Source organism: Colobus angolensis, unplaced genomic scaffold, assembly GCF_000951035.1.
Source record: "Colobus angolensis palliatus isolate OR3802 unplaced genomic scaffold, Cang.pa_1.0 Scaffold81, whole genome shotgun sequence".
NCBI classification, from domain to species: domain Eukaryota; kingdom Metazoa; phylum Chordata; class Mammalia; order Primates; family Cercopithecidae; genus Colobus; species Colobus angolensis.
The window spans coordinates 11199017-11224604 of NW_012121932.1; the positions used below are offsets into that span (position 1 = coordinate 11199017).

General features: G+C 49.0%; 1 protein-coding gene across 1 annotated transcript in view; it reads left to right on the forward strand.

The window, feature by feature from the left end:
- Window positions 1-25588, forward strand: part of CAPN2 (calpain 2, (m/II) large subunit) — a 73425-nt gene that overhangs the window by 12919 nt on the left and 34918 nt on the right. Inside the window, exon 2 of the mRNA XM_011929494.1 lies at window positions 4779-4848. Within this exon, the coding sequence (XP_011784884.1) occupies window positions 4779-4848 (70 nt within the window). The remainder of the gene's footprint in view (window positions 1-4778; window positions 4849-25588) is intronic.

Below are 25588 nucleotides of genomic sequence, written 5' to 3' on the forward strand. Positions count from 1 at the left end.
CGGGGGGCAGCCCGGCTGCTGCAGTGGGGAAGCCGCAAGCCAGGACCCCGCAGGCCTGCGACACCTACACGCCGCCGGAGCCGGGACTCCTTTCGAGCGTGGGGGAACTCCTGGGGCCTGCGCTCTCTTCCACCCACCACGCTTTCCTGGGCGGGTCGGGGCGAATCACTGCACTCAAATCCCACTAGCAGGCCAATTTAGGACTTCACAAAAACTCAGGGTGACACAGGAGGCCGGGGTGAAACTTGTAATTGAACTCTAGCAGGGACCTGGAAGAGGAGTGGAATCGGGTCTGCAGGGAAGGGAGAGGCAACATCCACCAGACAAAGTCCGTCTCCAGCTGGGGTTCTGTCTGTTCGTGGAGGGGGACAGGCCACAGCCTGGTCATTTTGTGACTAAGGATAGTCTCATGCAGCCCTGGGGTTACATTTATTTTTCCAAAGGGGAGCCAGCGATTCCTCCACATAACATCGACACTGGTAATTAACCCAGGACACGGAGGTCTCTCATGGTTTGCCTGGTGGGAATCCTCACTGGGGAAAGCTCCGGGAGCCCTCCGGACCCCATTATCCCGTCCCCCAGGGTCTCTGACCTCCCGGCCCTGGGACAACTTGTGCTCCCCAATCTACTTGTCCATTCCGTTTCTCGGGGAACGCCCTCCTTTGGGACTTCCCCAGGCTTCCCCTACCACGCCTAGGGAAGCCTGCCTAAAGTCCAACTTCTAGATTCCTGTTATGAGAACAAGCCTTCCAGCTCTGCTTCCACACTGGGCAGCCTCCCAGGTCACCTTCTGTTACCCTAAATCCAGCTCATAGGTAGCAAGGGCTGCAGGAAGCATCCTAGCCCAGACTCAGAGCACTTGGATTCACCTACTTGCTAACCTGCTGGGTGACCTTGAACGAGCCGTTTAAACTCTCTGTGCCTCCATGTCTTCATCTAAAATAAGACACCCTGCCTAGATATTTTCTCTCTTTCGTGGCCCGCCAGGCCGTGCCATCCTGGCCTCCTTTCAGTCTCTCAAAGAGCTAGTTCTTTCCTGCATGAGGCCTTCTCACCAGCAAGGCACGCTCTTACCTGGAGTGTGGCTCACTCTCATTCTTTCCAACTCAGTCACATGTTCCCTCCTCAACGAGGTATTTTCTGACCCTTCTTAGCAGCCACCTCCCCACCTTGTCATTCTCTAACTCTCACCCCACTCATTTCCTTCATAGCATTGTCACAGTTTAGAAATATAATCACATGTATTTGTTCTTCCTACTGAACTGCAGGAATCATGTGTATATTATTTACCAGTATATCCCCGGTGCCTAGCACATAGCCATGCCTTTCACAGTACTCATCCATTCATTCATTCACTCATTCATTCAACAACATTGATTGAGCACCTATTACATGCCAGGCACTGTCCTGAGAGCTCAGGAGATACACCAGTGACACAAAAGAAGTGACTGTTTGTAGAATGAATGGATGCAGGATTGTAATGAGCCTCAGATGAAATTATGATTGCGAAAGTGATAAACTGACCTGACTTGGTGCCTCACGCCTGTAATCCCAGCACTATGGAAGGCCAAGGTGGGAGGATCGCTTGAGCCAGGAGTTCAAGACCAGCCTGGGCAACACAGTAAGACTTGTCTCTATAAAAAAGTAAAAAAAAGAAAAGAAACGCAAACCAAGAGAATGTGTTCACTTTACATTTGCATGGCACTTTACGGTTTACACAGTGAGTTCACACTCATTCACTTATTCTTTCGTTCATTCAATAAGCATTTCTCGAATACCTCCTATATGCTGGGCACAATGCATATGGTTTCTGCTTCTGAAGACTTACTTCTGAGGCTAGTGAGGTGACAAAGACAGGTCCCCCAACAGTTGGAAATGCCTGTGGGACTTCCAGATGAGGATATAGAGGTCTAGAGATGATCTAGGGCCACTGCTTAGGGCAGGCAGGCTGTGCACTGCACTACCAAGGAAGAGTGTGACTATTACGATCCCCATTTGCCAGTTGAAGAAATTGAGGCTTGGGAAGGTTAAATACTTGCTCAGAGTCAAGTGGATATAGGCCATAGATCCAGGACTGTGTGTAGTCTGTACATGTTGAGCCTACCCTTTATGGCTGCGTTGTCTGCCTCTATCCTACCTTCTCAAATGCTGCTGAGGTCAGGCAAGGGGAGCCCAATTGTTTCCACTGGATTTGAACACTAGCAGGTCATTGGTGAGTTTAGCAGAGCAATTTCAATGGAAAGGTGAGGGTAGAAGCCAGATTGTTACAGACTCCAGAGTAAAGGAACTGGAAATGAAGAACATGATCAACTCATTTAAGAAGGGCCCCTGGGAAGAGAGGAGAACTGATAGGTAGAGCAGGACGTGGATTTTGAGAGCCTGTTTTGTTTTGTTTTGTTTTGTTTCATATGAGAACAACTTGAATGTGTCATATGTTGAATCACAAGGAGGAAGGGATTAAAGATAAAGGCAGGGAGGGGGCAGTGAAACAAGGTCCCTGAGGAAGTGAGATTATGGGTTGTGGGCAGGAGAGGGGAGCAGGTTAGCCTTGCAGCAGGAGGAGCTGCTCTTCCTCGGAGAGAGGATTTCACAACACTGGCAAGAGTGGCTCCAGCACCTGGAAGGGGGATTAAAGCAGTAAGTCCAGTGGGGTCCAAGGGCCATGCAGGGGCACAGTGAGGAGAAAGCAGGTATGATCCGGGTGGCACATCGGATCCTCCCAGCAACCAGTCCATTAGAAGCAAGGGCAGATATTGTGAGCCCCTATGTTTCCCCCAAGAAAATCAAACCTCTGAGAGGTTTCTCACTTGCTTATCTTCAGCTGGCCAAACTCAGCCTCAAACCCATATGTCCTGTCTCCAAGTTCAGTGACTGTTATCATCAACTTCTTCAACAGTAATCATAATAGATCACATTTATGGAGTGCTTGCCAGGGCATGTTTACATCATTATCTCATTTAACACTCAGAACAATCCTCTGAGTTGGGTATTTTCATCGTTCCCATTTTGCAGGTGAAAAAACTGAGGCTTCAAAAGATTAGGTGACTTTCCAGGGTCCTAGGCCCTATATAATAAGTGGCAGAGCCAGTATTTAAACCCAGGTTATCAGAATATGCAGCAAAGCCCAAATCCTCAACCCCTTTCCACTGACTGGTAAGTCCCATATTTGATTCGATGCCCTACATGCTGTGCGCAAGTTTCAGTTTTCTGAAGCATTGCTCAGCACCACTCTGAACTCTGACTTCTCTAGAGTCTGCTAACGACATTAGAAAGTTTCTGAAGTATAATGGAAAAACCCTGCTGGGGTAAGTGCCTGGCACACACAGGATTATCACTGTGATTCTTTATAATAAACAGGCTCCCAGCACCAAGCCCAATCTATTCCATCAGCTGGATAAGAGCTCGCTGACAGGCCTTGGGCCAAGCTGGCTTCCTTTGCCTTAGCAGAAGAGCATTCTGATTCTCTCTGCCATCCCCAAAACCAATAGGAGCAGAGAGCAACAAGGCAGAGGCATGAAGGGACTGTCCTCTGCGGCAGACGGTGCTTCCGGAAGAACTCCCACAATCTGAGCCAGGATGATCAGGGGCTAGATCCAAGTCTCACATAGGCAAACTTCTGCTCGACAGAGTGGGCATGCCGAGCGCCGTTGGGTGGAGGCAGGCGTGTGCAGCCCAAGCGGACATGAGACGCAGGAGCAGCTCCTTCAAGGCAAGGTTGCCTGAGCCCAGAGAGGCCCAAGTTTGTGCCCCAGCTTCCTCTGTGGCTTTTGGGTGGGGCTGTTCAGAATCGAAACACACTCAGAGGGCTACTGAAAGGGCTAAGAAGTGTTCAAGATTTGCTTCCATCAGGCTGCGCATGACAATGGCCCCGGAGATTTTAACACCCTTGGACACTTGGTACTAAATCAATTAGAGGTAGGGCAGGAGCAGAAAGAGTTGGCGCATTTGATCAGTAAGTTCCGATGCCAGTGCTGTCTATTATCTGTGAGCTGTGTTAACTTTGGACACGTCACTTCACCCTTTTGAGCTGTTTCCTCGTCTGTAAAAGGGGGATAATACCCATTCCATGCAATAAAGCTTTGAGCGCAGTCTCTGATGTAAGCAGGTACAGAATACATAGATGCTCTAAGTTTCATGGCCCCGTGGAATAATTCAAAAGCGTTAGATCCCCCCTGCCCTCAAAAGGGCATGTGTTAGAAAGACAGAGTAGTACCTAAGTTGTAAATTGCAGAGTCCAGAGACTCTGGGACTCAGACTTAAAGGGATGAGTGAGGATTGGACTAGGAAGGACTAGGAAGGAGGACTTCACAGAGGAGGTGACAGTGAGCCTCAATGCATGATGCAATATGGAAAAGGAGGGAAGAGACTGGGAAAGGAAGGAATTTCATGCAAGCAAAACAACTTGCATGCAGTAACAGAGGAGAGAGGGTGCTAGCCCAGTGGATAGGGTGGCTCTGGAGTGTTTTGGTCTCAACGTCCGGCAGAAAAGGCTGGACTTGCTGCTGTGGCCCCTGGGAAACAGCACAATGAAGGAGGCTCTAGGCGTTCCAGAGTGTGTAGGGTCCAATGCCTGCCCTTCTCAGACAGGACCGCCCATCCACCCATCAGGGCCCAGGAAGCAGCGGTCAGAAGGACCTCATGACAGAGAGCTCTGACTGTGATGACATACTTTCCCCAGAGAGGAGAAGGGGTTAGAAGATCCACTGAGAATGGAGGCATCCTAGCTGCAGAAGCACCTGCCTGGGGGGCTAACAGCACTTTGTGGATCTTGTTCCCAGGAGATCTGCGCTGACCCCCAATTTATCATTGGAGGAGCCACCCGCACAGACATCTGCCAAGGAGCCCTGGGTAAGTGATGGACTCAGAGCAAGCTGGGGGGTCCTGTCTGTAAGGCTGTGGGTGGAAGAGATGAGGGACAATCTGTGGCTTCTCTCCCTTCCCGAGCAGCTTGGCAATTTCTATTTGCAGAAGCTCCATGGAATTTCTTGGCCCTAGGGGGCAATATTTCTACCCTCAGCCCCATGCTGGGGCACACAAATGAGGCTTCCTGTGTCCCCTGCACAGGGCTAGTTGCTGAGGTTACAGAGATGCTGCCACTGGGAGGACCAGGAGGCTTCTGGATGTCAGCCACCCCTTGGTATGCACCTCCTGGAGCCAGTATTACCAGTGGTTCATGAAATAGGCTCTAGGCAGAGGACCAGATGAGAGGACTCCCCCAGGCCAATGACAGCACTGAGACATCAGTTCTCTGAGGTTCAGGGACCAGGGAAGGTGACTCAGTGTGAGGGAAGAGGAAACTCTAATGCTCACTGCTAAAGGAAGTTAAAGTACCAGGGCATTTCAGTGTTTGCAAGACCAGCTCACCATGGTATCACAGCTATAATGATCATTTAAGTAAAAATTAACCGAGGCCGGGCGCGGTGGCTCAAGCCTGTAATCCCAGCACTTTGGGAGGCCAAGACGGGCGGATCACGAGGTCAGGAGATCGAGACCATCCTGGCTAACACGGTGAAACCCCGTCTCTACTAAAAATACAAAAACTAGCCGGGCGAGATGGCGGGCGCCTGTAGTCCTGGCTACTCGGGAGGCTGAGGCAGGAGAATGGCGTAAACCCGGGAGGCGGAGCTTGCAGTGAGCTGAGATCCGGCCACTGCACTCCAGTCCGGGCGAAAAAAAAAAAAAAAAAAAAATTAACCGAAGAAGCTGAATTGTCCGAAACCTTGCTTTCTGGAGCCAAGTTCAGATTTGTTTCTGGAGATAGTCCTTGTTGAGGGTTTGAACCCACAGGGTTCTTCACCTTTAGTGTGAAAACTCCCAAAGCTTCTAGGAAGTCCCAGCAATGGGGCCTGGGGCTGTTAGCTAAGATTCTCATAGAATCCACCCTCAATGTTCTTTTACTCATAATAAATGCGGGCCTATAATTACTGGAGGAAATTATTTTGCTCTGATAAACCAAAAATCTATTTTCTGCCATCAGTGTCAGCTGGCTGGCTCCCCAGGCAAGTTCATCAGTAACAAAATCAATCAACTAGAGTTGTACCTCCTGTCCTCACCCACCTAGCAGAGGTTTTGTTATTCCTATACTCCTAATACCAGCTAATAGCAGCTAATATTTATCTCTAAGTCACTGTGATTATTCCCATTTCATAGATGAGGATGCAGAGGTCCTCCTACAACTAAAGTGTACCCCTGACCCCAGGGTATGTTTAAATCCTGAGCTATACTCCCTAAGAGGAGACCTGGAAAATTTTCTAGCCCTGAGGGATATCAGGGCATCTGTGTAAATCATTAGGACAGACAGACTGTGAGGGAGAACATGACCTGAGTGGGAAAGCTTGTCTGAGCTCAGGCTCTACAGATTCCTGAGATGCCAGAGCACATTCTTACCTGCAGAAAATACTCATTTCTTTTCTTCTCGCCCCACAAAAGACAGAAGATAGAGGTCCTTGAGCACCCAAGGCCAATCCTCCAGGAAAATCTATTCATTAGAGAAAATGGAATTGATGGAAACTTTGACCAACCCTGGGGGCTTTACAGAATCCAGAAACAGCCGGGCGCAGTGGCTCACGTCTGTAATCCCAGCACTCTGGGAGACTGAGGCAGGCGGATCACCTGAGGTCAGGAGTTAGAGACCAGCCTGGCCAACATGGTGAAACCCTGTGTCTACTAAAAATACAAAAATAAATTAGCTGGACGTGGTGCTGGGTGCCTGTAATCCCAGCTACTCAGGAGGCTGAGGCAGGAGAATTGCTTGAACCCAGGAGGCAGAGGTTGCAGTGAGTGGAGATCACACCACTGCACTCCAGCCTGGGCGATAGAGCGAGACTCCATCTCAAAAAAAAAGAAAAAGAGAGAGAGAGAGAGAATCCAGAAAGAAACACAGCAACTGCCTAACAACTGCTTCAAAGTTTAACAACACCTTAAGGGCCAAAGTTCAAGCAACAAATACATGATTTAAGTCCTGTGTAAATACCACTGGGCCATTTGGAGAGGAGACAGCAAAGCTTAACATTCCTGGGAGAAATTCCCCTCCCAAGGGAATTATAAACCAGATGAAAATGTAAACCTTTTAAAAATGTCTTAGTACCTAGTCTGTAATTTCTCGGGTGTGTGTGTGTAATGCAGTATTGGTCATTTTGTTCTTTTGGCCTTTCATTTTGGAGGACTCTAGTTAGATCGGTCTGTGAAATGTGGTATACTGTATTCTCACCCTGATTCTGGCACCTGGGCAGAGGGTGCTGATGGAGCCTTGACTTTCACCAAATGCCAACAACCTCACAAGCACCAGGAACAGAGGCCATGGCAGTGACACTCTGCAACATGGCCAGAGATATGAGCCTAGAATCAGGTCTGTTAGTAGTCGGAAGACTGGGCAAGTAATTACCTGGAACTTCCACCGCTTCCAAAAGCGGGGAAGGAAGGAGGGTGAATGAAGTGACCTCAGACACCCTGTAAGATGTTGTATTCAGCTATTCTAAAGCCATTCCCTGGTTTCTGACCAGCTATTCCTCATTCCTTGTGCTAGAGGGTTAGAGCACCACAAGATCATCCTTTTTTTTTTTCTCTCTCTCTCTCTCTTTTTTTTGGTTTGTTTTTTGTTTTGTTTTGTTTTGCTTTTTTGGCAGGGTCTAACCCTGTTCCCCAGGGTTGGAGTGCGGTGGCAGGATCTTGGCTCACTGCAGCCTTGGCCTCCTGGGCTCAAGTGATCCTCCCACCTCAGCCTTCTGAGTACCTGGGACTACAGGCACACACCACCACACCTGGCTAATTTTTGTATTTTTTGTAGAGACCTGGTCTTGCCATGTTGTGCAGGCTGGTCTTGAACTTCTGAGTTCAAGTGATCCACCCACCTCGGCCTCCCAAAGTGCTGGGATTACAGGTGTGAGCCACTGTGCCCGGCCAAGATCATTCTTTATTACACACATAAGGAGTAATAACAGCACCCATCACCTACATAACAATATGCAATTCATGGAGCATTTTTTCACTACAGCATGTCATGTACTCATCCCAAATCTAAAGTAAATATTTTCACCTCACTGTACAGATAAAAAAAACTGAGCCACAGAGAGGGGAGGGTAAATGTAAAGCCACACAGCTAATAATTGCCAAAGGATTGAATCCTGGTCTGATTTTAAATCCTACACTCTTCCTAACCCATGCTCCCTCCAATTTGCCATAGTGCTGTGCTAAAGAACCATTCTCAGCAAAATTAATCTTCTCTGCCTGCGCTTTCTACTCTGAGCCTTACTCAGTTCCCCCAGGGAACTTGGGCAGGTGACATTCTTAGACTTGTGCACTTCGCAGCGCCCTGCCCTGTTTACTGTGCTGCCCAGCAATGGTTAATCCAGAAATACTCACCCTCCTTCCCAGAAGGCTCAGATTCCAAGCTTCACCAAAGTCATTTAAACCATGTTTACAGAGCTGCTGTCACCAAGAGCCGTCTCCATTGCAGAACGTAGTTGTGTAAGAATTGATTCAGCAGAGAAAAATCTGCCCTTCTGGAGGAAGGGCTGGAGACCCAGCTGGAGCCTCCACTGGCTGACCCTGTAGCTAAATATGGCTCTGAAATTGTGGGGTAGTAACCACATTCTTACAGGTGCTTGCCACTTGAAATGGCTCCCAAGGACCCAAAAAACTTGGTCCAAGGCTGAGCTGCTCCTACCTCTGGTGCTTTGCTTTGCACTGGGTCACCACTGAGCTTTTCCCACAGCCTCACCGCTCACAGATGAAGGCAGCTACCCCAGCCAGGAAGACATAGGTCACCTTGCAGGCCTCTGGATTCCTGGGGGAGAGCCCAAGGCTGCCAAGGCTGTTGAAACAGCACACCCCCATTTCACTGTAACCCAGCAAATGTTCCCTGGACCCTTCAGGGGTGGGTCAACGTGCCTCTTCCTCAAGATGTCACATGGACCCCCAGAACACTCACTGGGGGGTGTTTAGCTACAGGGTGCCCCACACCACAGCCTAGTTCAGCAGCAAGTGGGGAAGGAGCAAGACCAATGGGAAAGGCAAGACAGATGGGGAAGTTTCCAGTCCTGTTCCCTCTACCACTCGTTAGCCACTTATTTGGACCCAGCCTCTCTGAGCCTCAGTTTCCTCGTCTGTGAGATGGGAATAATAATAAGGCTCCTTTCCCAGGGCTGTGAAGGAAAGTGAGATTTATACAGGCAAACACACTTGGCACACTGTAGAATCCCAGACAAATTCAAGGGACTGGGATTATCATTACTGATTCCAGTTATGTGAAAAGTCCTTTCGCCAAATTGACGAAGAAAAAGATAATGGTGGAGGAAGAGAAAAGGAGGAGAAGAAAATAAGTTGGGTTGGAAACCAGATCCTCGTCCTTGAAAATTTCATAATCTAAGGGTGGAAATGCCAAAATGAGGAGAGACAAACTTGTGGCCTGTGTTAGGGTAACACACAGATTGAAACTCAGAAGAAGAAACATATGGGGAGACAGTGAACACAAAGAGGTCAGATGTGCATTCCTCCATTTTAAAAATTGAATATTTCAGTGTTTTAAATAATTTTTATTTCTTTGTCTTGCTCTATTGCCTACACTAGAGTGCAGTAACACAACCATAGCTCACTGCAGCCTCTACCTCCTGGGCTCAAGCAATCCTCCCACCTCAGCCTCCCAAGTAGCCAGGACTACAGGCATGCACCACCTCACCCAGCTAATTTTTGTGTGTGTCTGTGTGGAGATGGGGTCTCACTATGTTGCCCAGGCTGTTTCAAATTCCTGGACTCAAGCAATCCTCCTGCCTTGTCCTCCCAAGTACTGGGATTACAGGTGTGAGTCACCACACCTGGCAAGTAATTTTTAAATTATAAATTTAAAAGTCTTTATGTTTTTATAATAAGTACCTTTAAAAATGTTAATAGACTTTTTCTAAAAAACAGTGTAGAAAAGCTGAGATGACAGTACAGAAAGTTCCAGATACCTCATACCCAGTTTCCCCTATTATTAACATGTTACATCAGTGTGGTACATGTGTTATAATGAATCAGCATTGATGCAGTATTATTAAAGTCCATGCTTTGTGCAGACTCTCTCAGTTTTTCCCTAAGGTTCTTTCTCTATTCTGGGATCCCATCAAGGACCCCACATTTCATTTAGTTGTCAAGTCTCCTTCGGCTCCTCTGGGCTGTGACAGTCTCTCAGTCTTTCCTTAATTTTGATGACCTTGACAGTTTTGGGGAATATTGGTCAGAGATTTTTTAGGATGCCTATCTATTGGAATTTGTGGTGCCTTTTTAATAAGTATGTAGTGGCTCACACCTGTAATCCCAGCACTTTGGGAGGCTGAGGCGAGAGGATCGCTTGAGCCCAGGAGTTTGGGACCAGCTTGGGCAACATAGCAAAACTCTGTCTCTACAAAAAAATTACCGGGGCTTGGTGGCACATGCCTGTAGTCCCAGCTACTCGGGAGGCTGAAGCAGGAAGATCACTTGAGCCCAGGAGGTGGAAGCTGCTGTGAGCCGTGTACTCCAGCCCGGTTCTGGAGCCACTACACTCCAGCCTGGGCGACAGAGGGAAAACTTACCTCAAAAAAATAAATAAATAAGTACCCATGTAGTTAAAATTTTTAAAGACTAGCAAATAGATGGTAGCTGGTTTGATGGAGAAAGTAAATCTATTCTTTTTCTTAAGAATGATCTCTTCACCACCAGTCCCAGCACCCCCCTTACCAGCCTCCCAGGGCACTGACATTGTCCATGGGCCATCGTGTCCCCTCAGCTTCTCTTCTGGTTGTAAATGCTCCTGCACTTTTTCCCCTTGTGCCTGCCGTCCACACTCCCAGCTGCCTTCCCTCCGCATTTAAGGTCTAAGATCTTAGAGACGAGATGAGACATCTCTTGCCTTAGTGCATCTAAGACAGCTCATAAACAAGTCCGGGTGAACCGCTAACCCTTCTGTGTTGCTTGGAGGCCCCTGTCCCACCCTGGCTGCCCCAGCTTTGGCCATGGTACCTGCAGTCTCCAGCTACATCAGATGCCTGAAGAACAAATCTCTCCTTAGCTCTCCCTGCCCCCTCTCCAGGAATAGGAGCAGTGGGACCCCCTTCAAGAATCCCCCATTTCCCATATACCTTCCTGCAAAGCCACAGGGCATGCAGAGCGGATTCCAGGGCTCCAGCCTGCTACCCATGGGCCTCTGGATTCAGGGGTGACTCTGCCTGTTTGGGTGCCCCTTTCACTTTTCCACCAGCTTCCTGTGGCCAGGAGCCAGGCCACGCCCCTGTATGGCCATCATTGTCTTATCTCTGAGATTAGAAGGTTGGAACAGATTTTCCTGATGCCCCACTACTTCTGACATTCTGTGGCTTTAGAATGTTACCTTCCTTGACAGCCCCCTGCCTCCTCACACACCTGGCTTTAGCTGGACTGGTGTTTGTGAGGAATTATATCTCCACCTTGCTCAGCCCCAGCCCCCAAGACGACCAGCCAAGGGACACTCTCATCTGGGGATTTGAGAAATGAAGGACCGTGTGTTCCATGAGGTCTGGTGGGGTCCTGGCTAGCAACACTGTCTAGATGATTGAGTCCCAGGAGGAGGTGGCCTGGCCAGCAGGTGTGCAGTGAGGCCACCTCTACACCACCCCTGTCCCATAGAGCTTCTAGTGATGATGGAAACAGTGTATATCTGCACTGCCCCAAATGGCAGCACTAACCCTGTGTGGCTGTAGAGCATTTGAAATATGACTCATGCAACTGAGGAACTGAATTTGTATTTTTATTTAATTTAAATGTAAATAGCCACATGTTCCTTGTGGCTGCTGCACTGCACAGCAGCAGACTGTTGAGCTCTGGAATCCAGCCTCTCAGCCTTTACTCTCCATAGTGGGATAGTATTCACGTTGGAGCCAAGCAATGCACAGACATTAGTAAACAAGCAGGGCACGGTGGCTCATGCCTGTAATCCCAACACTTTGGGAGGCTGAGGCGGGAGGATCCCTTGAGCCCAGGAGTTCAAGACCAGCCAAGCAACATAATAAGAACCCATTTCCACAAAAAAAAAATTTTTTTTTAATTAGCTGGGCATGGTGGTGTGCACCTGTAGTTCCAGCTACTTGGGAGGCTGAAGTGGGAGGATCACTTTGAGCCAAGGAAGTCAAGGCTGCAGTGAGTCGTGATTGCACCACGACATTCTAGCCTGGGTGATGGAGTGAGACCTTGTCTCAAAACAAACAGATAAACATATCTGTAAATGTCAGGGTAGAGAATGAGGACTTGGTGTCTGGCAGTTAGGGGTTGGCCTCTTATTCTGCCACATACTGCCTCTGTCATCTTGAGGGGATCACTATCCTCTTCACACCTCAGTTTCCTCATCCATGAAATGAAGACAATAATCGTGTCTACTATCGAGACCATCCTGGATAACACGGTGAAACCCCGTCTCTACAAAAATACAATACAACATACAAAAAATTAGCCAGGCATGGTGGCACACGCCTGTAGTCCCAGCTACTTGGGAGGCTGAGGCAGGAGAATCTCTTGAACCTGAGAGATGGAGGTTGCAGTGATCCAAGATCGCACCACTGCACTCCAGCCTGGGCAATGGAGTGAGACTCCATCTCAAAAAAATAAAAATAAAATAATAGTGTCTACTGGCTGGGTGTGGTGGCTCATGTCTCTAATCCCAGCACTTTGGGAGGCCGAGGCAGGTGGATCACTTGACATCAGGAGTTCGAGAGCAGCCTGGCCAATGTGGTGAAACCCTGTCTCTACTGAAAATACAAAAATTAGCCGGGCATGGTGGCACACACCTGTAATCCCAGCTACTCAGAAGGCTGAGCAGGAGAATCACTTGAACCCAGGAAACGTAGGTTGCAGGGAGCCGTGATCACACCACTGCAATCCAGCCTGGGCAACAGAGTGAGATTTCATCTCAAAAAAAAAAAAAAAAAAATTGTGTCTACCTCAGGGGACTGTAAAGATGAAATGAAATAATAGACATAAAGCTCAGAGCTCCAGAGGCTGGTATGTAGTAAAGGTTTAATCCATGCAGATTGCACGTTCTCTTTGGGGAGAGTACAGCTAGAGGGGAGTACTGTCAAATGAGGTCAGGTCGCTGAGGTGGAGACACATTGTGCCATGTCTTGAATACCGGACTGGGTCCCGGCTCTAGCACTTGACATTGGCAGCCACCTAAGTTTTGGAGAGGGATGTGACAGAGGAGGTGGTGTCCCAGGGGGAAGCTCCGGAAACTCAGGGGAGTCTCCTGCTGTAATTTTCCTGGGTCACACAATGGTCACAGCCTCCTGATGTTCCCACAGAGGGCCAGAGGCCCTTCAGTGCCAAGCAGTGTGGACTCTCTCCTCTCCCAGCACATACACGTGCTTCCAGTACCTTGTGATCTTTAGCCATAAGTTTCCACTCACCCACCTGCAAAATGGGAACAATGACGATGTTTGCGTCCTTTCTTTTTCTTTTCCTACAAGGCAGGGAACTTTAAGACTGTGTGACAGAAAAGTGCCACTGGAACCCAGGGCTTCGTGGGGTTCCTCCGTCTCTCTGGGGATCAGGATCAGAGTGAGAACGTTTCCCATGTTGATTCTTGTTGGGCCCGTTCTCAGGGTGATGTCTCTCCTGTATTTTGGTACCCCAGCCCAAGCGAGACTTTAGTAGTTCGGCACTGTGAATCCCCCCCAGGAAGTCAGGAAAATAGATACCGTCTTTGTGGTTCCTCCAGGAGCTAAGGAAGGAGAGTTCCTGAAGAGCAGGAATTTAAGACAGGAATTGGCGGCTGAGGGCAAAGTTCCACCTCCTCCTCCCTTCTTCTGTGGGGTCTGTGATGACAGCAGGGATGGGGAGGAAGAGGGTGGGTTTGCCTGCGCATGCGGGGAAGGCAGCCATCAGGAAGGAACAGCTACCTCTGCTGGGGTACTGGAGATAAAAACTCTGATATCGGCTAGTGACTGTGGGGGGCGATGGCCCAGGAGGGTCAGGGCTGCAGGGGACAGGGACACAAAAACCATGAAACATGCCACAGGTCATGTCCTCCTGGTCCAGGGCACGGCTGAGACAGGCAAGGGACTCGAGTGAGGGAGAGTGAATGTCAAGTCCCAGCACCCTCGCCTCCCTCCCATCCTCCCTTTTAGGGCCTCCCTTCGGGCAGGTGGGGCAGGAAGAAAGGAAAGGAAAGGCCTGGGACACGTGGTTTGGATCACTGGCTGTGGCTCACAGTTCTGATGTGTGTGCAGTTTAGGGAAGGAGGCTGAAGACTTCCTGTTAATGAAGGTGGGGCATGAGTAAAATGGAGGATCTGCCCCCTCCCCTCCCAGCCCCTGATACAAATGCAGGGTGATTGTACATGCATGGGGAACTCCACTTTGGGGGTATGCTTTTCTGGGCTGCTGCCAGACTGTGAAATGAGTAACAAAGGGATGGCCCACAGTGACTCATCAGCCACCCTCTTGCAGGCCTAGCATGCTGGCGGGGTGTGCATTTCCTCTGGCAGCCCCTCCCTGCCAGTTTCAGAGGGGTGGCCCTGAATTGGCTTTTCAGAGGTTCCTTCTCCTCCCTTCCAAAGCGAAGACTCACGGCTGCCTGAAAATGTGGCTCTCCACCTTCTTGGGCTGCCTAGGACCTTGAGAGATGTGTCTCTTTGGGACAGAGTGTCAGGTCTGCTGGAGATTGTTAAAATGCTGTTGTCTCAGGAAGGGTGAAATTTAGCCAGGCGCAGTCTTCAGTATCTTGGTCTGTTTATCATGTATCTAGCTGTCAGCGTGCAAAGCAAAGGAACAAAAGTTCTAAAGAAATACCACAGAAAACAAGTAAGATTTGAGATCCATCAGGGTTTCTCAACCTTGGCACAACCGACTGGATAATTGTTCATTGTAGGGGCTGTCCTGTGAATTATAGGATGTTTAGCTGCGTCCTTGGCCTCTACCCACACACCCCAGTGTGGCACTCAAAAATGTCTGCAGACCTTGCCAAATGTCCCCTGGGTGCTTGGCAGAGTTGCAGGTGCATGGAATGCCCCCAACTGAGAACCACTGGCAGAGCAGGAGTGAAGGGGGAGGTACTGTGGGGGTCACTGGGAGCACAGAATGCCATTTGGGGAGCCTGGCACAAGGGAGTGGCCGGATGGGAGGTAGAAATAGCAGTGGTAATCAGTAGGTAAGTTGCTGAAGACAAACTAAATATACTTTCCAGCATTGCTTCAATCTAATCCAGCCACAATTACGAGTAAATACTGTAGGAAAGGAGAAAACATTGCATGTACGGGGTCAGGGCAGCATTGCTGGGATATTTGAGCTTGTGGGAGGGGAGATCCAAGCTTCCCACTAGCACTGGGAGGAACACAGCAAAGGAGGAGAAGGGCCCTCCCTGCTTCTTGGAGAATGGTTCCCCTGGCAGGCCATTCTGTTTGCTCAGCTTCCCAGCTCAGGTGTCTTTCCAAACCACACATCAGCAGGGAGACAGTGGGAACATCTCAGGTCCAGGGTATGTGGGGAACTGCAGAGCAGCTCGGTGGCCTGACACTGGCATTTCTCAGTGTTGGCTCCATTCTCTTGCTGGCACCCCCCGGTGGGAGACTCTGTTAGCAGGTGTATCTTACTATCCCTGGCTCCCTGGTATGCATTACAGTTCAGACTCCCAAGCACAAGCTCCCTGTCTTGTCACACCTGTATCTAGTGTATAACAATCCACCCCAAAACAAACGACTTGAAACACAAGGCATTTTGTTCTCTCTTATGGTTCTGAAGGATGATGGGGCTGAGCTGGGCAATGCTCTCCCGGTCTCTCAGGTGGTTGCAATCAGATGGGGATGAGCACAGTCATCTGAAGGCCCCCTCACCCACATGTCTGGTGCCAGGGCTGAAGGGTGGATCAGCTGGGGCTTCAGGGATCTCTGTCTCTTTTGTGGTCTCCCCATCACAGGGACTTGAAGGTAGCTGAACATCTTACAGCAGCTCATGTCCCAAGAGAAAGCCCTGGGAGCTGTCTCATCTTTACGACCTGGGCTTGGAAGTCACATAGCATCATTTCTGCCATATCCTATTCATTGAGATCAATGAAGGCTCACCCAGGATCAAGGGGAAGGGACACGGAGCCCACTTCTAGATGGAGAATGGCAGGGTTCTGGAAGAACATGTGGAACCAGAAACATTGTTGCCGCCGTTTGTGGAAGACACCACGATTCCTCCCCTTTGAATAATGGCCTTCTTGTCCTTTACCAATAATAACCCAAGCTGCTTGGACATTAGCTCTCCATGGTTTGCAGGGTGGGGAGGATGTGTTTTCTGGGACTTCCCAAGGTACACAGTAGTGAAGGACTTAACAAGCTGGGCTGATGTGCCAGCTTCAGGACTCCACTCACCCCCAAGCGTTTCTGAGATGCCCATGGGGCCCAGGAGCCCTGACTTGCACAAGCCAGCAACTGCCTTTCTGCTTCCATTCAGCCAGCTTTATTGGGCATCTGTTATAGGAAGAACAGTGGGCTGAGACTTCAGCAAAAAAAGACAAAAGCAAAACACAATCCCTTCTCTATACAAGGTTCTTCCCTCTCTGTGTCCAACCAGTCCCTCCATTCTAGGTCCTTAACTCATCACCAAGCCTCCATTTTCTTCTCTTCCCCCGTGACTCCAAGGCAGGCCTCAGTTCTCACCTGGAGTCTGCGCAGGATGCCTACAGGTGGTCCCAGAATTGTAATGGCTTGACATGCAATTTTTCAGCTTTACGATGGCATGAAAGCAATACACATCCAGTAGAAACTGCACTTGAAGTACCCATGCAACCATTCTGTTTTTCACTTTCAGTACAGTGTCCAATAAATTACACTGAGATGCGCAACACTTTATTTTAAAACAGGCTTTGCCTCCTTAGATAATTTTGCCCAACTGTAGGCTACTGTAAGTGTTCTGAGCACAATTAAGGTAGGCTAGGCTAAGCTATGGTGTTAGGTAGTATTGATAAAATAGTCAAATTCTGTGAAAGATTTAAAGAGGTTTATTCTGAGACAAATAAAAGTGACCAAAGCCCAAGGAGGTCCTGAAAACCTGTGCCCAAGGTGGATGGTTTACAGCTTGGTTTTCTACATTTCAGGAGGACAGAAGTTACATGCAGACATCAATCCAGAAAGGCGGGATGACTTGCAGTGGATGGGGACGGCACAGGAGCTGGAGGGGCTCCAAGTCACAAGTGGATTCAAAGATTTTCTGATTGGCAGTTAGTTAAAAGCATTAAGTTATTATCGAAAGACCTGGAATCAAGGCCGGGTGCAGTGGCTCACACCTATAATTCCAGCACTTTGGGAGGCCAAGGCGGGTAGATCACTTGAGGTCAGGAGTTCGAGCCTGGCCTGGCCTGGCCAACGTGGTGAAACCTTGCCTCTACTAAAAATGCAAAAATTAACTGGGCATGGTGGTGTGTGCCTGTAGTCCCAGCTACTCAGAGGCTGGGGCAGGAGAATCACTTGAACACAGGAGGTGAAGGTTGTAGTGAGCCAGGATTGCACCACTGCAGTCCAGCCTGGGCGACAAGAGCAAGACTCTCTCAAAAAAAAAAAAAAAAAAAAGACCTGAAATCAGTAGAAAAGTGTGTCTGGGTTGAGATAAGAGGTTGTAGAGACCACAGTTTTGATTATGTAGATGAAGTCTCGTAGATGGCCACTGTCAAAGGCAACAGATGGCAAGTGTTTTCTATTCAGACCTTTAAAAGGTGCTACTAGATTCTCAGCTAAAAAGACCTGGAGGGAAGGTGATTCTCTACATTAAGCTTGTCCAACCCTCATGCTGCCCAGGACGGCTTTGAATGTGGCCCAACACAAATTTGTAAACTTTCTCAAAACATTAAGAGATTTTTTTTTTAGCTCGTCGTCTATCATTAGTGTTAGTGTATTTTATGTGTGGTCCAGGACAATTCTTCTTCTTCCAATGTGGCCCAGGGAAGCCAAAAGATTGGACACCCCTGCTATAGAATGTAGATTTTCCCCACAAGAGATAGCTTTGCAGAGACACTTCAAAATATGTCAGAAAAATATGTTTTGGGCTAAAATACTTTGATTTATTTCAGGGCCTGCTATCTGTCATGTGATGCTCTACTAGAGTCTGGTTGGAATTTGGTATCTTATTGCTAGGAGGAGTCTGTTTTGTGAGTCTTAAGATCTCTGTTTTCAGTTAATGCTGGTCAGCAGTACCTGTGCCTGAATTCCTAAAGGAGGAGGATATAATGAGGCATGACGCGGCCTCCCTTCCCATTGTGGCCTGAACTTGTTTTTCAGGTTACCTTGGAATCACCTTGGCTAAGGGGGCATCCATTCAGTCAGTTAAGGGGCTTAGACTTTGATTTTTAGTTTACAGTAGGCTAAGGTGTATTAAGTGCATTTTTGACTTACAATATTTTCAACTTCTGATGGATTTGTTCAGATGTAACCCCACTGTAAGTTAAGGAGCATGTATACTTGTATCTAATCCACTTTGGGCATTGCTGCCAGAGAACCTGCCCCCAGGGAGCTATGGAAGTAGTGGAGGCAAATGATTAAACGGATGGATTAATTCCAAGTTCAGATCATGTTAGGAGTCAGCTGGGATGCAGTGTGAGGATCTTGGAGGGGAACAGTAAGGGGTTAAGAGAGATACCCCAAAGGATGATTAAGGAGGGAGAGTTGGAAGGAAGGTTTCCCACAAAGAGGAAGCAGGGAGTGATTCATTCTGAAAAAGGCAAATATTTTATTATGCTTGGAGGGTCTGGTGCAGAAGGGGAAAGGGAGAGAAGGAACTTTGGCTTAAATTCCCTCAGGAGCCAGTTCAGATTCCTAACCTGGCCCAGACGTCCAACCCAATCCGCCTAGCCCTAGCCCTCTCCACTTCCCAGCACCCAACCCCACAATGCCCATCCTGCTGCCTGCCTGTTCTGGACTCTGCACTTGACCTTCCCTCTCCCTGAAAGTTCCCCTGCTCTTCCTCACCCAGCTTCCCGCGCTAAGTCATCCTCACCCAGCCCAGCCCTCCTACAGTCCCAGTCTGCCCTGTTCAGACTCAAAGCCTCATGCTCACCACCATCATCTGCAACCTCTGTTTCCACATCTGTCTCCTGCCGGCTGTGAGCTCACTGCCTGAGAGCCAGCGGCAGTCTCCTCTAGACCAAGTACAGGCCCGGCACAGAGCCAGGAATGCACCAACAAGGAGCCTGAGACTAGATCGGAGGGGAAAGAGACATATCCTCCAGAGCTGACTTACACGAGGACAGAGGTGCCCAGAGGCACGGGCAAGCTGGGCCCCAGGTGAGAAGCATGGAGTGAGGGATGTGGAGGCAGCGGAGGGCATCCGGGAGTCTGGGCTGCCCTTTGGCAGCTCTGTGTTCTGCCTGCTCTTCCTCCAAGATGAGCTCCCTCAGCCGGTGTGTGAAGCATGTGTGTGTGAGTATGTCACCGGTTAACTGAGTTCTTTCCCTACTTGGTATCAGTTGCAAAGAAGAAACACTCAGTTGGAAAAAAAGGCAAGAGGGTTTTATTCCTGACCAGGAGAAAGAGAAGGAGGGGACTCTTGCTCTAAAGACACCTTCACCTCGAGCCATGGAAACTGGGGAGTTGTAAGGAGATAGGTGTGGGGCAGGGAGGTGTGTAAGCAGGTGCAGGGTGAGGGTGGGAGGGTGGGGACCTCTAGACGCTCAGGCACAGGCCATAAACATGCCTCTCCATACAATGCATGATGTGTTACCAGAAAGGGGTTCTCATTTAGAACCTAAGAAAGGGTTCTTGGATCTCTCTCAAGAAAGAATTCAGGGTGAGTCTGTAGAGTAAAGTGAAAGCAAGTTTATTTTGAAAATAAAGGAATAAAAGAATGTCTACTTCATAGAGCAGCCCTGAGGGCTGCTGGTTGCCCATTTTTATGATTATTTCTTGATTCTATGCTAAACAAGGGGTGGATTATTCGTGCCTCCCCTTTTTAGATCACTTAGGGTAACTTCCTGATGTGGTCATGGCATCTGTAAACTGTCATGGCTCTGGTCGGAGCGTAGCAGGGAGGACGACCAGAGGCCACTCTCATCACTATCTTGTTTTTGGTGGGTTCTGGCTGGCTTCTTTACCGCAACTGTTTTATCAGCAAGGTCTTTATGACCTGTATCTTGTGCCAACTTCCTGTCTCATCCTTTGACTTAGAATGCCTTAACCCTCCGGGAATGCAGCCCAGTAGGTCTCAGCCTCATTTTACTCAGCCCCTATTCAAGATGGAGTTGCTCTGGTTCACACGCCTCTGACACATGTTCAGAAATAGTGGTGATTTTCTTCTACAGGTGGTGATGTTAGCATTATAATGACATGATAAAGTTCTAAATGTAACAAGGAGTTGCCTGTTCCAGTTTCTGCCAGTTTTAGAGGTCTTATCTCCCTCTGGTATCTGGGCAGAGGTCAAGAAACTCCGGCACCATCAGGGGCCAGCTTGTTTCTTTGAGCAGTTGTGCCTACAAATAAAGAGACTAAAGAAAACAGTAAGCAAACCCAGTTATTTCCTGGGGGCTGCGCTGGTATTCAGTGTGTTTTACTTCACCAAACACGCATTCTTCCCAGTGCAGGCACTGGGTGTGACTGTGACAGCCAGCACCAACCTGCCCATGCACCTCCCGTCCTGCAGAACTGTCAGCAGCCGCTGCACTCTAGTGTGGCTCAGGGGTGCCTCAGCCCAGCCTCTCCTGCGCTCCCCCTCCCCTGGCTTCCCAACTCTGCCTCACTTCTGTTTGTGAGGGAAAGACAGCAGTAGCGGAAAGAAAAGAAGGAGAAAATGCACAGCAAATATTATGCTTTCCTCTTGGAAAACCTCCAGGAGCCGCAAATATTAGTGACCCAGCTGCATCCCACCCCCCAGGATGGGCTGGGCCTGTCACATAGCCGACCTTCAGGATGCGGACACCCAGGCCGGGGAGCACAGCTCTGGAAATTTACTGACATGGCCCTGAATGAATTTGTCTTTTCAGTAGAAGGCCCTGTAGTTTAAAGGAGTCATTCATAAGGTCTGTCTGAGAGTGCCTTGTCCTCAGAGGAGGGTCTGGGTGAGCTGGAGTGGAGGGAAGGGCTGGGTACCTGGTGTGCTCACCATGGGCCCCCAAGAAAAGTAGCCCCACTGGGGGCAGTGAAGCCCGTATCCAGGTCGCGTGAGTTTTGGAAGGGGAAGGCCGCTGTGCTTATGATTTAAAAACCCAAATGAAACTTCCTTTCCCGAACAAATTAGAACGGGTGGAGGAAGCTTGAATTCGGAGAGGATTTCCCAGAGACCCATAAGCAAAAGTAGCTTAACTGAGCTCAGTGGGTGCCCCAGAGTGGGCCAGAGAGAATGACACTAAAAAGTCGTCGAACAAATGAGCAAATGAATACAGGAATGCCCATCTTCCATAGGCACAAACGTGGTGAACGTTCCCTGAGAGAACTGACAGCCCGGGGTGCAGGGAGAGGAACGGTCCCAACCACAGACTCGGGAGTGGGGAGGCTGGTAAGAGACCCTCTTTCCTTCTGTTGTGTGAGGAAAAAGCAGGGAAGGGACCGCAAGGCCAGCCTCTCCCAGGAGCTGCGGTTCTCAGCCCCGGGATCCAGCACTACAGGGAAGTGCAGGGGAGGCTTCTCAGCCCCGGCTGGAGACCTGCTCAGGCCTGGGTAGGCACTCCTCTCTGTAGTGGCCACACTCGTCTCCAGCAAATGCTTCAGTATCTATACCCTTCCCAGTGCTCACCCCTCTTTTAAAAAATGTACTTTGTTTTTTTTAAAAAGAGATTGCTTTGTCACCTATACTGGAGTGCAGTGGTGCTGTCACAGCTTGCTGCAGACTCTACCTCCTGGGCTCAACCCATCCTCCCACCTCAGCCTCCCAAGTAGCTGGGACCACAGGCACACATCAGGACACCTCGCCCAGTGCTCACTATTTACCTTTATTTCTTCCTTATTCGGACACCCCTTGCTTCCAAAGATGAATTTTGGAAGGCTCAAGATGGTGAGACAGACCCCATATGCACTCCACTCACCCCTGCAGCTCCCCTCCCTCCTCACTGCCCCTCAGCCACAACTCTCTCTCCTTGCCCCTCACCAGCCGGCACCCTTAGCAACCTTGGCACCCTTTCCAGGACAATACTGCCAAATGTGGCCAAGGTCTGGCACACCATGTACCAATCGAGACTCCACTTCCCTTGGGTTTCAGTTTCCACTCCTATAAAATCAGCAAATGAAAAGAGCAGACACTTGGAGACACTGTTCTCAATGCTTTGCATATTTTTTTCCATTTAATTCTCAGCACCATGAGACAGTCTGTTATTATTAAACCTATGTTATATATAAGGAAACTGAAGCACAGAGGGAGTAGTCTCCCCAGGTCACAGTCGGGATTTGAACTCCGTGTTCTGGCTCTAGTGTTTCTCAGCCATTTGGGGTGGGAGTGGGAGAGAAACAGACTGCGCTCTCTAGAAAATAGCATGTGTTTGCATGTATGCCAAATTTGCACAAAACATTTGGGGTTCCAGGTCAATAAAGCCCATCCATGGACCCCCGGTTTCCCTTCTCTCACATGATCCTAACAACCTGCCAAGGATACGCCTCATCACTATCCTTCTTCCACAGCTGAGAACACACAGGCTCAGAGAAATTAAGAAGTGTATCTGAGCTCACACAACCTTAAGTGGCCAGATCAGGACCAAAATCCAGGTCCTCTGGCCAGGCGTGGTGGCTCATGCATGTAATCGCAGCTCTTTGGGTGGCCAAGGTGGGTGGATCACCTGAGGTCAGGAGTTCGAGACCAGACTGGTCAACATGGTGAAATCTTGTCTCTACCAAAAATACAAAAATTAGCTGGGCATGGTGATGGACGCCTGTAATCCCAGATACTCAGGGGGCTGAGGCAGGAGAATTACTTGAACCTGGGAGGCAGAGGTTGCAGTGAGCCAAGATGGCGCCATCACACTCCAACCTGGGTGACAGAGTGAGACTCTATCTCAAAAAATAAAATAAAATAAAATAAAATAAAATAAAATAAAACTCATGTCTTCTAACCACAATCCAGTGCCCCTCTCCCCACCCACCTCTGGTCTGGCCTCTTAGATCTATCTGGGATGTCTTTCCATTATACTCCTTTCTGGTTTGAGAACCACCTGAGGGCTCAATGTGGCTGTGGGGTGCTCCGTGGAGCCATTTGGCCTGTGCCCAGCAGCAACGGGGACAGCCAGCAAAGGTGCCCCTGCCCCTGCCAGCCTGCCACCTACTTGGGACCTTTCTTTTCTTTCTTTTTTTTTTTTTTCTTTTTGAGACGGAGTCTCACCCTGTTGCCCAGGCTGGAGTGAATGACATAATCTCAGCTCACTGCAACCCCCACCTCAGCTCACTGCAACCCCCACCTCCTGAGAGGCTGAGGCAGGAGGATCACTTGAGACCAGAAGTTTGAGACTAGCCTGGGCAACAGAGCAAGACACCTCTACAAAAAAAAAGGTTTTTAATTAGCTGGGCATGATGGTATGTGCTTGTAATCCCAGCTACAAGGTGAGGCGGGAGGATCACTTGAGCCCGGGAGGTCAAGGCTGCAGTGAGCTATGATTGCACCACTGCACTCTAGCCTGGGTGACAGACTGAGAACCTGTCTCAAAAAAATAAAAAATAAAAATAAGGATAAAGAAATTAAGACAAGATGTAGGGGAGATTTGTGGAGGAAGGGGACAGGAGGCCCCTGAAATCCCATCGTGTAGGCAGCCCCTGCTTGGCTAAGCATGAGGCTCATGGGGCACCCAGGTGGGCTTTTTCTGGAGACGAAGCAAGGCAGAAAACCCCTCCATCTTCCATCCCCAGCCTCTCAGGTCTGTGCCAGTTGAGTGTCTTCCAGGACAGAAGCATGGCTGGGTATGGGGGCATGGCTGGGTGTCGGGGCAGCCTGGATATAGGGATGGCTGGTCTGTCAAGCCCATGGTCAGGACCTTAATGGGGCAGCTTAGGAACCTCTGGGCAGGGCCTCATCTGCTGCCTTTAGTAATAAATGTGGCCAGCAATAGCCAGGGCCCTGCTAGCAGGAGATGTCATTGGTAGCCACCTTCCTTCTCTGCAGACACCATCTGTCCCATGGATGAGCAGAGTCCCCTGGGGACCCAGCTCTGACACTTGTCCTTGGTCATGTCCAGGGTGCTGGACAGACTGAGGCAGGTGTCAGGCTCCTGGGATGAGAAAGGCAGATGAGAGATGGGAGTAGGAGCTTTACAGTGACTTAGGCAGCATTGCTTAGTATTTACATATGCCTCACCTCATTCCACAGAGAATCTAAGGCCTGACCAAAAGAGAGAGAGAGAGAGAATACAATAACACCATGTACTGTAAAGAAAAACAGTCAGTTCTAAAAGAAAAACAATCCAGCAAAAAGGGAATGTCAAAACCTGGAGAGGGGAAAAAATAAAAGGCATACATGCTGTCAAAAGCACCTTAGGGGCTACAGATGGGCCCTGTACTTAGTGTTGACACCCAACAGCTGTAAAAGAATCTCACTGTGCCCCCGCAGGAGCACAGAGAAGGTTTGACTCTAGATTTTTTCTGTGCCATTTTATCTATATCCTCATGCACAAGTTCTATACTGTTTTAATTGCTGTAGCTTTATATGTGTTTAAACATCTAATAGAGGTAGACTTCCTTCTCTGTTAGATTTTTTTCTAGCTATGCTCCATATTTAATTTTTAAATAAACTTATCAGAATCAGCTAAGTTCAAAAAAATTTTTTAATCTTATTACTTTTTTTAATTATTTCTTTTTTTTGTTTGTTTGTTTGTTTTTGTAATGGGGTCTTGCTCTGTCACCCAGGCTGGAGTACAGTGGTACAATCATAGCTCACTGCAGCCTTGACCTCCCAGGTTCAAAGTGATTCTCCTGCCTCAGCCTCCCAAGTAGCTGGGACTATAGGAACATGACACTACAGCTGGCTAACTTTTTTTTAATAATTTTTATAGAGACAGGGTCTCACAATATAGTGAGATTTCAGGTTGGTCTTGAAATCCTGAGGGCTCAAGAAATCCTCTGGCCCTGGCCTCCCAAGTGCTAGAATTACAGGCATGAGCCACCGTACCCAGCCTTGTTGCTATTTTTATTAGCATTACATTAAGTTTATAGGCTAACTTAAGAGGACATGGCATTTTTATGATAATGAGTTTTTGCAGTCAAGAACGTAGGCTGTTTTTTTTTTAAATGGGGTAAATGATTGTCCAAGCGCCTCCAGGCAGGCTCCCGTGCACACCTGGAGTCAGTGAAGAAGGCGAACAGCTGACAGGAGCAGCCCCCCAGTTGGAGGAGCCCTGCACACTGTTGGAAACAGACAGCTTGTGTCTGGAGTCTTCTGTGATCCGAGGAGGAAGCGTGGCTGAGTCCATCCCAGAAAAGGGTCTGGATCTGTGAGTTGGGGGCAATTGTCAGGATTCTAGCACTGGAAGTGGTTCACGTACAGGTGCAACCTGAAGGGAGCAGTGCCCCGCAGTCACAGGACACAGCCACATGGAGCCGAGCCATGCTCTCAGAGAAGGAGCCAGGGAAGAAACACCCTAACTGCACTCCTCCCTTCTTCTGGCCCCCAGCAGCCATAGGCCCTGGGCCCCCGGTGAGATCCCCATAGAGGTCAGCTCCCAAGCAGCAGGA